This window comes from Sinocyclocheilus grahami, unplaced genomic scaffold, assembly GCF_001515645.1.
Source record: "Sinocyclocheilus grahami isolate Dianchi unplaced genomic scaffold, SAMN03320097.WGS_v1.1 scaffold68.1, whole genome shotgun sequence".
Lineage (NCBI taxonomy): Eukaryota > Metazoa > Chordata > Actinopteri > Cypriniformes > Cyprinidae > Sinocyclocheilus > Sinocyclocheilus grahami.
Genome location: NW_015505247.1, coordinates 339908 through 352184, shown reverse-complemented (window position 1 = coordinate 352184; position 12277 = coordinate 339908). Strand labels below are relative to the sequence as shown.

The 12277-nt window shown below is 39.5% G+C and overlaps 1 protein-coding gene across 1 annotated transcript in view; it reads left to right on the top strand.

Annotated features, from left to right (window-relative positions):
• The window catches only part of LOC107585264 (uncharacterized protein KIAA1109-like), a 58504-nt gene that overhangs the window by 19858 nt on the left and 26369 nt on the right, over window positions 1-12277 (top strand). Inside the window, exons 23-42 of the mRNA XM_016272211.1 lie at window positions 1862-1990; window positions 2078-2197; window positions 2492-2772; window positions 2856-3100; window positions 3177-3372; window positions 3776-4571; window positions 5212-5282; window positions 5376-5549; window positions 5835-5955; window positions 6035-6181; window positions 6273-6394; window positions 6531-6715; window positions 6951-7172; window positions 7255-7466; window positions 7576-7727; window positions 9324-9474; window positions 9588-9740; window positions 10210-10450; window positions 10872-11017; window positions 11105-11330. Coding sequence (XP_016127697.1) covers window positions 1862-1990; window positions 2078-2197; window positions 2492-2772; window positions 2856-3100; window positions 3177-3372; window positions 3776-4571; window positions 5212-5282; window positions 5376-5549; window positions 5835-5955; window positions 6035-6181; window positions 6273-6394; window positions 6531-6715; window positions 6951-7172; window positions 7255-7466; window positions 7576-7727; window positions 9324-9474; window positions 9588-9740; window positions 10210-10450; window positions 10872-11017; window positions 11105-11330 — 4090 coding nt within the window. The remainder of the gene's footprint in view (window positions 1-1861; window positions 1991-2077; window positions 2198-2491; window positions 2773-2855; window positions 3101-3176; window positions 3373-3775; window positions 4572-5211; window positions 5283-5375; window positions 5550-5834; window positions 5956-6034; window positions 6182-6272; window positions 6395-6530; window positions 6716-6950; window positions 7173-7254; window positions 7467-7575; window positions 7728-9323; window positions 9475-9587; window positions 9741-10209; window positions 10451-10871; window positions 11018-11104; window positions 11331-12277) is intronic.

Here is a 12277-nt window from a genome sequence, read left to right as displayed (position 1 = left end):
CATATCCCAACAGACTAGAGGCTGTAATTAAAGCTAAAGGTGGTTCAACAAAATACTGACACAAGGGGGTGATCCTTTTTCCAACTCAGTTATTCAGTTTTTTAATTTTTTTCTGACATGTTGGCGTTCATATCTTTCACTTGGATGTTATAAGTTGCAAGTTGAGTAAATACAGCTTTTAAAAAAAAAAAAAAAAAAATAGTTTCATTATTTTGTAAATTATATGCCATGCAGCTGCTGCTGATATGGCTCTAAAATTGCATTTGTCATTGTGATTAATATTATATATTTATCTATAAATGTAATCCTAACAAATTGTGAACCTTTAAAAAAACTTTTTTCTAAAAAGCTACTGAATGCGTCCCCAAAAGAGATTAGTCAAGAATGATTATTTTAATCTACTGACAGCATTGAGGAAACTAGTCAGAGAGGCTACCAAGAGGCTACAGCAACTCTGAAGCAGTTGCAGGAATTTATGACAAAGAGTAGTCATTGTGTGCATGTGACAACAATATCACAAATTCTCCAGAAATGTGGCTTGTATGGGAGGGTTGCAAGAAAAAAAGTACTTCCTCAAGAAAGGCCACATGAAGTCACGACTGAGCTTTGCCAAAACGCAACTTGAAGTTTCTGATGCAGATGAGACTAAAATTGAATTAAAATCTAATACAGCTCAGCATCCAAATAACAGCATTCCTCCAGTAAAGCTTGGAGCTGGTCATATTCTGTTATGGGGGTGTTTCTCTGCAGCAGCGACTGGAGCACTTAAGGAAAAATGGATGGGGCAAAATACCATCAAATTCCTGAGGAAAATCTGCTGCCCTCTGCCAGAAAGTTGTCAATGGGAAGAAGGTTTACCTTTCAACATGACAACGACCCAAAGCACACAGCAGAACTGAGGACACAGTGGTTGAAAGAGAAAAAGGTGAATGTCCTTGCATGGCCTAGTCAGAGCTCAGACTTAAACCCCACTGAAAATCTGAGGAATGACTTGAAGTCTGCAGTCCACAAACACTCACCATCAAATTGAACTGAACTTGAGCAGTTGTGCAAAGAAGAGCGAGCAAATATTGCAAAGTCTAGATGTGCAAAGTTAGTAGAGACAACATATCCCAACAGACTAGAGGCTGTAATTAAAGCTAAAGGTGGTTCAACAAAATACTGACACAAGGGGGTGATCCTTTTTCCAACTCAGTTATTCAGTTTTTTAATTTTTTTCTGACATGTTGGCGTTCATATCTTTCACTTGGATGTTATAAGTTGCAAGTTGAGTAAATACAGCTGGATAAAACAAAAACTGTGTCAGTCTTCATTTCAGGCTGCAAAGCAAAGGGGGTTATTTCTTTTCTATACCCACTGTATATTGTTAAGCATAGTAGTAATCTCAAACATCTTTTTTTAGCCAATTAATTTCTAAAGTAAGCATGAAAAAAGTGAATAATACTTTTTAATATTCTTTTATTCCTTGTTTTTGTCTTGTTTACCTTCAGTCAATCAGTAAGCCTCAAGAACCAATCAAAACATTTTTGATTTTGAAACATCAAACCAAAAGATATTTTATAGTTGTTATTGTAAAAAAAAAAAATAGTTTCATTATTTTGTAAATTATTTGCCATGCATATAGCTGCTGCTGATATGGCTCTAAAATTGCATTTGTCATTGTGATTAATATTATATATTTATCTATAAATGTAATCCTAACAAATTGTGAACCTTTAAAAAACAGTTTCTCTAAAAAGCTACTGAATGCGTCCCCAAAAGAGATTAGTCAAGAATGATTATTTTAATCTACTGACAGCATTAATTACTGTTTGTATGAATTTCATGCAGCAGATGTGATCTGGTAGTGTTTGTGTTTCAGTGTGCATCTCTTCTGGAGTGGGGTGAGAGCTTTGTGTTTCATGTGGTGTCCCGAGAGTTCCAGCTCGAGCAGCCAAAACCATCCGTCACCTGCCAACATGGAGTTGATCGTAGAGTCTGTGATGCCAAGGTATTACAGAAACACGCACATCTGCACTGTCATACTCGCATCATTTTCAAAATGACTACACAACTGAGTGTGTGTCTGTTCGTGTAGTATGCAGCCCTGCCTGGTCCCTGTCGCACATCAGAGGATCTGAAGTACACCATGACTCGACTAACGGTTGATGAAGCCCAGGTTTTCATTGTTGAACATGGCTGTGCAGCCAATATTAAGGTATGATTAGTGATTGATCAGATGACAATACAGCTATTGATTTATTGAGATAACAGAGATATTTAGATATATGATGATTTCTGAAGGAACATGCAACACTAAAGACTGGAGTAATGGCTGCTGAAAATTCAGCTTTGCATCACAGGAATAAGTTACATTTTAAAATATATTCAAATAGAAATATACAGTTTTTACTGTATTTTTGATCAAATAAATGCACTTCTTTCAAAAACGTTAAATAATCTTAATTATTCCAAACTTTTGACCGGTGGTGTATGTATGTTTGCCCGTCAGACCGGAGCCTTGCGGTTGGCCACATGTAATCTGCACACAGCTGCTGTCAGCGAAGGCATCAGTGCCGTTCTGCAAGACGTAGTGATCGCTCAGTTCATCGAGCAACAGGAAGTTGCACGGCTTGGCCTGCCTCCGCCCCTCCTTCGGCGCTCTCATTGGCTCGAAGCTGGTTCAGTGACCTTTAACCTCATTACAGCTGATGTGGCATTGGCCGCTGACCATCCAGCCAAATATGGGGTCCAGAGGCAGTTCCTGGAGCTTCATGACATAAAAACAAAAAGGTTAATGCATATCCTTTATGATTAATTTTGTCTATTGCTTAATGTGCAGACAAACATATTTTCTGTGTCTCTGTGTGTTTTAGACTTTGGTTCCTTTGGCCTGAGGAGAAATACAAGCGAAGCCGTAATCGCTGTGGTTGTCTTGGTGGATGCCGTTTTTTCGGCGGCTTGGTTGGTGGCTTGGACTTCTTCCGCTTGGAGGAAATCACACCTTCATCAAGCTCTGCCTTCTCTAGCGTCGGTGCAGAGAGTGATATGTCCTATGGACACTCATTATTACATCCAGGAGAATGGATTGTCACTAAGGAAACTCCTAAACTCTCTGACAGTAAGTTTTGTTTGTGGCTATTGTGATGCTGATTGGTTGTCAAGCGAATTGTACTTATTGATTGGTTTACTTGCAGCTAAAGGTGTTGCTATGCGGAGAGACACGTGTTCCCCTGCTCCGATGGTGGACTTGGAGAGATGTGGCCAGCACCTCAGTCTGCACGTACCTCAATGCTCTCACAGTTCTGTCTCTTCCTCTGAGGAAAACTCTTCCTCCAGTGCTGCCCTGCCTCTTTTAGCTGGAGAACGAGAGAGTCCCTCCCCCTCTACAGAGTGAGTCAGACACATGTGCTCCTGTATCATATAGGACAATTCCACTCCTATAACCACTTTATATCTCAATTGTGAGTTTATGTCTTGCAATTGGACATTTTTATATCTCACAGTTTCACTTTTATTTCTTATTTTAAACTTCATCTCACACTTTTTTACTATATGGTGGAAATGGGCTCCTATAAGCCCACCTGTTAAATGAACAATCAGTCATTAAATCCGCTATTGAAGTTGGTAATGTTTTTGAAAGAAGTCTCTTATGCTCACAATGGCTGCATGTATCCGTCCCAGTATTTTTTTTTTAATGAAACTGGTTCAAAATAAAAACATGTTCTTGACCCAACTCTATACTTTCCTTTGGTTTAGTGTTTGGATGTGAATTTTACTGTGTGCATGTTTTCAGGTTAATGAATGTAACCACTGACGGTCCAATCCCTGAGGGTCCATCCTTACGCTCTCCACGCTGCTCTCCTCTCAAGCGCCAGTCATCTGTCCAATCAGCTCGCCTCGGCAGCACCAAGAGCCTATCAGCTGCCGTCTTTGCAGAGAAAGCCACGCCTCCTACTGGTGTGCAGTTTAGCAGCGAGGTTTCCCGTAGCGACGAGAACGTTCTAGACTCACCAAGGCAGAGAAGAAGCTACGGGTCATTTCCTTTCACTCCATCAGCTGATTCTAGCACATTCCATCAGTACCGCTCAGTTGACTCCTCCATGTCTGTGGCTGACAGTGAAGCCTACTTTAGCGCTAACGAGGAGTTTGAGCCAATCAGTAGCGATGAAGGTCCAGGTACCTATCCAGGGAGGAAACGCAGGCGTAGACAGCAGGGTCAGCCTCACATAGAACACAGCCGTACATCTATATACCACAGTGTGGAAGGACCTCTGTCAATCGCTGAGACCCGCCCACCTCTGCTGCCTAGCCACACTTCCCAAGCCTCATTTGTCTCTGCACTTGGATTAGAGGAGGAGGGCTCCATTGAAACTGAGAAGGCAGAGCCCGGCCTCCTGACAGCACAGCCACATTTAATGGCTTGTTACCAAAATTACCTTGCGCATTATCATGTTTCTAACTGGGCTGTTAAGCAGCCAACCAATAAGAGAACATCTAAGTCATCACTGCATCGCCCACTTGACCTTGATACGCCCACAAGTGAGGAGAGCTCTGCCTCCTTTGACCAGCTGTCCATCCCGTCTTTTAAGGTTAATATTTGGGCTTTTTCTTTAATTGTTATATATTATTTTTGCAGTTCTGAATCTTAACTGGATGAATCTTATGAACAAATGTCCAGGTCATATTTCACCAACAGTATCAAGGAAAAAATAATTATGATCCGTATAAATAAAATGAAGTCTATTTATAAATTCAAAATATAATTGTTTTCCTGACAATTAAGCAACCCTTCCTAAATTAATAGTCATTTATGAATGTAAATTAAATGAATGTAAAATGAAAATGAACTATATATTAAACATATAATGTATTATATGTAATATAAATGTTATTTTCATAAAAATTAAGCAATCTCCTTAAATTAATATAAATCTAAAATTGTAACTATATATAAAATAATAATTTCAATGTTAGTTTCATAAATGTAATTATTAATAATGAATTCTAATAATTTATTACTTATTAATAGTAATATTAATTTAACAATGTTCATTTATAGATATATAATGATATATAATATCTATACAGTTTGAGGATGAATTTGTGTTATTGGTTGATTTTCCTCTATGCAGAAAGTAACTTTTGGGTAAAATATGACCTGGACATGTTCTTTGTGTAAGCATGTTGCTTGTTTGTTCATTGTTTGTTGTATTTGTGCTCCCCTTATAGATGGTGAAGGGTGGTTTGTCTGCCAGCTCGCTATTGGACAGAGGAATTCATCTCATGGGCGATATAAACAGGTAATACGAGAAATCATATCAAATCAACAGTGGTTGTTTCAGAATCATGAAACATAATTTCAAGCATGCATTTTTGTGTGTATTTATCTGCAGCACACCTTACACACCACTTGACAAGCAGGCAATGGACAACACCGATGAGGACACGGTGACAGAGGACTGGACTGTTGATCAGCCTCATGCCCAGACGAGAACCACAGCCATCGTAGAGGTCAAAGGGGCAGTCAATGTGGTTCTGACTCCTTTAGTAGCTGAAGCCCTAGACAGGTCAGACATCACAGCAACTCCCACATCACCCTCCTTGTGGTGCCATGACACCAAAATTTTGACTTTTTTTATGTTATCTTTCAGGTCATTCATTTGCTAGTGTACTCTTAAAAATTCACTAAATTAGGCATTTGATTAAAAAAGGAACAAGCCCTCATGAAAAGCCCTTCAGTATGTCTTGCTAAAATAGGAAACAGGACAGAAAAATGTTCTCATCAAGCGATTTAATGTAGTCTTTCATAAATGTCACTGTTTTGGTGAAATTCTCTTTGTTGTTTGTTCCAGGTACATTGAGTCGATGGTTCACTTTGCCAGTATTCGCCACCCTGCATCAATCCTCGATGACCTGCATGGGAAAGTGCTTAATGAAGTGTATCAGATCAGCAAATCCACTGTCTCGGAGTCTGTAAGTAATCAATACAACACACAGACGTGATGGCACACTTAGACCTTAATGTGATCCTGATGAATGTTGCATTTTCCAGAGCACAGCGAAAGCAGAGCACAAAATATCTAAGACAGAGGGAACCACCCCTGGGTCTCTGAGCACACCTCATGGACAAACCGACCTGTCAATCAAACCTGACAATGTGAAGATAAAGGGTTTGCAAGCTAATGTGACTGTCCCAAAGGTACCTTTCTGTGTGTGTGCATATGAAAGAGAGAAATCTTGTCATGGAGATATGGAGAAAATAATGTGCATGTATGTGCATTTGTTTGCAGGTGAACCTCTGTGTGCTTCAGGCGTCTGTTGAAGAAGGTTCACCGTCCAATAAGAGTGTCACACACGTCTCTCTAGTGGCCTTGTGTTTTGACCGGATTGCTACTCAGCTCCGCATGAATAGGTAACTGCAAATTTCTCTCCATATATTATATTACATTACATTAGATATAATATAATTACATTAGATTAGTTTTTTTTTTATTTTTGATGTCATTTTGATGGTTTTTGTGCCCTGGCTGTTAATGTGTGATGTGTAGGGGTATAGTGGAGGACACAGAAAAGCCCTCTGTTATGATGGAGAAGTTCTCGTCTGCATCTAAGATGGCACCTCAGTCCAGCGGTTCTCTCCGTTCTAATGCTGGGATTGAGAAAGGCAAGGAGATTGCAGCCAGACTCAACATACACCGCATACACAGCCAACTCCGCGGCCTGGACTCATCAGGTACACACATACAATGTGTTTATTTATTACATGTGTCTTGAGAATATTGTGATTGGAATACTCAAATATTTTAGTTTAAAAACGGCTAAAACATTATAATTAACTATACATATTTCTTATTTTATTTTATTCATTTTTAAATTTTGTTCCTTGAATGCCTTTTGGGATTATAATTATGTTTGTTCAATATATATATATATATATATATATTAATTTTTTTTTTTGCTTGTAACAGACCTTGGAGCTTGTGCCATCACTGCCATTCCTTTTGAGAAGTCCAAGGTTCTTTTCAGTTTGGAGGAAAATGATGACTATGTTTTAGTGGATGAGACTGAGCCCTCTATCTCCACTGATCATGGCCCAAACCACACCCCTGACCACACTCGCTGTGGGGCCAGTCCTGAGAAATGGGGTTGGATTATGTTTGAATGTGGGATTGAGAACCTCACTGTCAAAGGTATTATACACGCGTTGAATTTCAGATAGCATTAAACATTTGTATTTCAGGAGTATGAAATGCATGTCTGACTCTTCCTCAGGTGGGCGTCAGTCAGGAGCCGTGCTCTACAGTGCTTTTGGGGTGATGGGCGGGGCCGACAGCGGCGTCAGGGATGGAGTCTCAAAATCAAACGGTTCTAGTGGTTCTCAGACAGGAAGTGGCTACAGCACTGATGTATCTGATGATAACCTGCCCAATGATGCACAGAGCCCTGCTTCCGAGCCCAACAACAACTCAGACTCTGACGAACAGGTTCTCATATGTTGTTGTTCATGTATAGTTAATGGCCATTTGAGATCTTGTAAGTTTTCTTTGGGTCTTTGTTTCTCATATTATTTTTCACTCCTGTCTGTCTTTGCAGGATGAGGGAGTGGAGTCAGATGATCTGAAAAAGGACCTGCCCCTCTTGCCGCCTCCTCCTGACTCCAGCAGTATGAAGCTGACTATAAAGGAGATCTGGTTCAGCTTTGCTGCGCCAACCAACATCCGTTCTCATGCTCCAGCCATGTCCAGGTACACACATACATGCAAATCAATTTCGTAATCATTTTCATCTAGATTTTCAGTAAAAAAAAAAAAAAAGAAACTAAACATCATGAAAAATAAGTAAAATATTAACTCACACACACACATTTGTGGTTTTCCTCCTCCTGACTCCAGCAGTATGAAGCTGACTATAAAGGAGATCTGGTTCAGCTTTGCTGCGCCAACCAACATCCGTTCTCATGCTCCAGCCATGTCCAGGTACACACATACATGCAAATCAATTTCGTAATCATTTTCATCTAGATTTTCAAAAAAAAAAAAAAAAAAGAAACTAAACATCATGTAAAATATTAACTCACACACACACACATTTGTGGTTTACGGGGACTCTCCAATAGCATAATGGTTTTTATACTGTACAAACTGTATTTTATATCGCCCTACACCAACCCTACACCTAAACCTACCCCTCACAGAAAACTACTGGCAATATTTGAATTTCATAAAACACCGTTTTGTATGTTTTTTTGAGCCTGTTGTTTTATGAGGATACAGGAAGTGTCATTATACACATTTGTGTCCTCATAAACCATATATACCAGTACACACACACACACGTTTACTGTCTAAATGGGGACATTACATGGGCTTCTATTGTTTTTTATATACAGATAGTTATAGATTTTATAATCCTGACCCACACCCTAACCCTAGCCCTCACAGAAAACTTTCTGCATTTTTACTTTAAAAAAAAGAAAAAACTATTTATATATCAGTTATATTTTTATATCAGTTTTTCAAATGAGGATGTCACCAAAGGGAGGTTTTTGGAGATTTTGTCAGGTTTAGCTCACTTTTGGGTACCCCAAAATATGGTTAAGTAGGTATACGTGCACACACACACAAATATATATAAATATATATATTTTTTTTTTCCCCCCAGAAAGCAGAGTGACCTATGGCAGATATAATAAATTAATTTAATGATTGTGAATAAAATGTAAATTGTTACATTGTTTTAAGATTGTTTACTTATATTTTACGATTGTTTTCACCATGATTAAACGCACACACACACACACACACACACACACACACACATATATATATATATATATATATATATATATATATATATATATATATATATATATACACACACACACACGTTACTTGGCTATCTAAATGGGGACATTACATAGACTTTTATTGTTTTTATATACAGATAGTTATACACTTTTTAACCTAATCCCACCCCTTCCCCTCACAGAAAACTTTCTGCATTTTTACAATTTCAAAAAAACGTTTTTATTTTATTATTATATTTTATTTTTATACCAGTTTTACAAATGAGGACATCCCCAAATGAAGGTTTTTGGCGATTTTGTCAGGTTTTGCTCACTTTTGGGTACAAATTTGTCCCCAATATATGGTTAAGTAGGTACACACACACACACACACACACACACGTATATATATATATATATATATATATTCAAATAGTTGTTTTCAGGGAATGTGTATTGTGTATGCTTGGCTGCAAAGTCTTTGATTCAGTTCAAAGGGAATCATGGATCAGTGTTGTATGGCTAATGAGGTTTATGTTGTTGAATGTGTCTGCAGCCAGTTGAATCTTTTGAGTACTGCAACCCCTGCGGTCGGTGCTTGGTTGGTTCCAATTGACGAGCTGAAATCCTCCCTGCAGAAACTGGACATGGAGGCCACACTGCGTGTGTGTGCAGTCATGGGCTGCATAATGACTGAGGCCCTGGAGGTCAGACTTCTTAATACCGTTAGATATCTCTAGACTTTCAATGTTGTTCAGTAGAACTGTGGACCTCATTTAACTGGTCTAATGTCACGTGTGTTTGTGCTTTATCCCAACAGAAAAAGAGTATTCACTTTCCATTTCGCAGCAAGTATAATCGCGTTACAAAGCGAGCCCGATATCTTCACGAGAACCCGTCCTGCTTACTGTGTAATATTCTACATCGTTACCTGCAGCAAGCCGATTACAGTATTATTGAAGAGGCCACCATGGTAAGTATGCATGTTTGCTTGCAGAACACACGGTTGCACATGTATTACAGTACATTCTCTTATGCTACTGTGTTGTTGAGTTTTTTATTTTGATTGGTTGATGCTCATTCCAAGGCTTCAAGGTTCATTGGCCACTGTAAAGTCTGAAATTACTTTACCATGTTCTTCCGGATTGTTCTAGCAATGACATCCTGGCCTGTTTTTGAGCAAGATAAAAGGAACAGTGTATTAGAATAAAGCATGTGGTAATTGTGGAATAATAATATAAGCATGTGGTAACTGTGGAATAAAAACTATGCCATTGACTTGCATAGTTTTTATTTTCTCCCACTATGGAAGTCAGTGGCTACCAGCAACTGTTTGGTTATCAACATTCTTCAAAATATCTTTTTTGGTGATATTATTTTTAACAGTCTGTCATTAGTTATCTTTGCTAATCTTTTACTACTTATTCATCTTTATCTTTCAGAATGATGGACTACCTGCTCTGGTCACCCTGAGGAAAGGTTTGGTGGCGCTTGCTCGTCAGTGGATGAAGTTCATCGTTGTCACACAGGGCTTTAAGGCGGTTGGTTTGCCACGACCCAATCAGCTTCCTAAGCCCAAAGAGCAGGACCCCATCGAGCCTGATCAGACTCAGGGGCCAGACTGTGGCGCTGCCTTGCAGAGTGACACCAGTGCAGATGGAGCAGAGTTTGAGTTTGATGCAGGTTGTTGTCTTATGTACCTTTTACTTAAAGGGATAGTTCACCCAAAAATGAAAGTTCTGTCATCGTTTACTCCTCCTGAAGTTGTTCCAAACCTGTATGAATTTCTTTCTTTTGGACACAAAAGAAGATATTTTGAAGAATGTTGGTAACCAGAGAGTTGCTGGTAGCCATTGACTTGCATAGTTTTTATTTTCTCCCACTATGGAAGTCAGTGGCTACCAGCAACTGTTTGGTTATCAACATTCTTCTAAATATCTTTTTTGGTGAAGAAGAAGAAAGAATTACAGGTTTGGAACAACTTGAGAGTGAGTAAATGATGACTGAATTTAAATTTTTGGGTGAATTACCACTTTAACGCAATAGATTTAATGTGATTATTTTGGAGGTTAATCTGTTTTGTTTTGTTCATGTGCATTTTTAGGTATTGTAAGTGAACATACGATGCTGTTAGAGGGAGTATGTAGTCGTCCTGCTCCTACTGGTAACTCTGCCCCTGTGACTGGAGTCGAGATCATGAGAAAACTGTCCAAATCTCACACACACAGCGAATCTGCCCTCAGGATCAAGGTTTGTGTTGGCCTGTTTTGTTAGCATTGAAAGTGTGTAATAAATCTGCAAGCTGAATGCTTTTTATTTATTAAATTTTTTTTTTAGGGATCCCACCCATACCAGTCCCTGAGCTACACGAGTGGAGATACAGCAGCTGATTCTCCCGCTCATGTCAGTCGGTCAGGGCTGCAGTCCAATCATAGCCCTAGGAAAGAGTCGTTGCTAAGCTACCTAACAGGAAGCATCCACAGTCTGCACAACCTCCTGGAAGCCACGCCCCATCGGGCAAACGAACAAATGGCAGCCAAGAGCAGCTCCCTGACACGTACAGGTACATGATTTCTTCATTCAGAGTTTATTGCTTTTGCAATCTAATATTAGATGGGTGAAAATGTGAACTAGGAGGACAAAAGCATTTTCTTGATATATGGTTTTTCTGTGAGAGCAGGTTACTGTTTTCTTCTTTTTTAGTATTATTTTTCTGCCCAGAAAATATCAGACACCATTAAAGGATTAGTTCACCCAAAAATGAAAATTCTGTCATTAATTATTCATCCTCGTGTTGTTCGAAACCTGTAAGACCTTCGTTCATCTTCGGAACACAATTTAAAGGGGTCATATGATGTTGCTAAAAATAACATTATTTTGTGTATTTGGTGTAATGAAATGTTTATGCGGTTTAAGGTTAAAAAAACACATTATTTTCCACATACTGTACATTATTGTTTCTCCTCTATGCCCCGCCTTTCTGAACTACCAGGATCAGGAAACGGTCCTCCATAAAATGTGCTGCACACATCTGAATATTTGGGTTGAAGTGTTCTGGAACAGTGTTGTAAATACAACTTAACCAATGATTTCTAGTCGTGTCCATTTTTGGAAGGCCAAACAAAGTAGTTTCGCTTTCACAACGAAACACAGCGTCACACACGGCGGCCTAGAGTGAGCGGCGGTGGCGGCCTACAGTGAGCAGAGCGTGAGGAACGGCCGGAGGGCTAGAGTGAGCAGAGGCGGTGCCGGCGGATTCGACGAAGGAGGCTTGCGGCAACCACATGTGACGACCCCGGGCTGGACTCTGCTTCGTCCACGGTGAAAGCCGATCCGGTGATCCACAGCGCAAAGTTGTAGAATTTCCTCAGCAACCAGCACGGATCAGCTCCAGGCATGACGAAGCAGATATCGTCCTTTTGGAAGGCCAAACAAAGTAGTTTCGCTTTCACAATGAAACACACAGGCGCCTTCACGACATGGCGGCGGCAACAATACTACAGCGAGAAT